Raw genomic sequence first — 447 nt, forward strand, 5'->3', positions numbered from 1 at the left:
TGACATCTTATCGAAAAATAGGGCATGAACGGTGGAGGCGAAGGTGAAGATGGGATAACAGCCATCATCAGTCAGTTAATCCCCCCAAAAGAAACGAAATAAAGTTGTAAGTAACACACAAACACGATATTCGAAACAAGTAGAAATATATCAAACACAGATTCAGTTTAACGAGGAACAGAATTACATTAGCCATCGCATCCCTTTAACCCAGACGTCCTTCTCTCCAGGTGGTGATGCTGTCCAGTTATCCTGCGTCCTCCAAGAATCCCAATGTCACGGAGATCAACCACGGACTCAAGGACTTCGATGTCGAAAATATGAACTTATTTGAAGCCCGGGATGATCCCACGGGCGGCTTTTCTCTCCTGGAGGATATCCTGCCGGCCATGGCGAAGAAACTTTATGAAATCCCGGAAGTGACGGAGCTGTATGACAAGAGGGAAA

The 447-nt window shown here is 45.4% G+C and overlaps 1 protein-coding gene across 1 annotated transcript in view; it reads left to right on the forward strand.

Annotated features, from left to right (window-relative positions):
• LOC119587937 (UDP-glycosyltransferase UGT5-like) overlaps window positions 1–447 on the forward strand; it is a 16,020-nt gene that overhangs the window by 2,232 nt on the left and 13,341 nt on the right. The window contains exon 3 of the mRNA XM_037936648.1: window positions 231–447. This exon is cut by the window's right edge and continues 24 nt beyond it. Within this exon, the coding sequence (XP_037792576.1) occupies window positions 231–447 (217 nt within the window). The remainder of the gene's footprint in view (window positions 1–230) is intronic.

This window comes from Penaeus monodon, chromosome 23, assembly GCF_015228065.2.
Source record: "Penaeus monodon isolate SGIC_2016 chromosome 23, NSTDA_Pmon_1, whole genome shotgun sequence".
NCBI lineage: Eukaryota > Metazoa > Arthropoda > Malacostraca > Decapoda > Penaeidae > Penaeus > Penaeus monodon.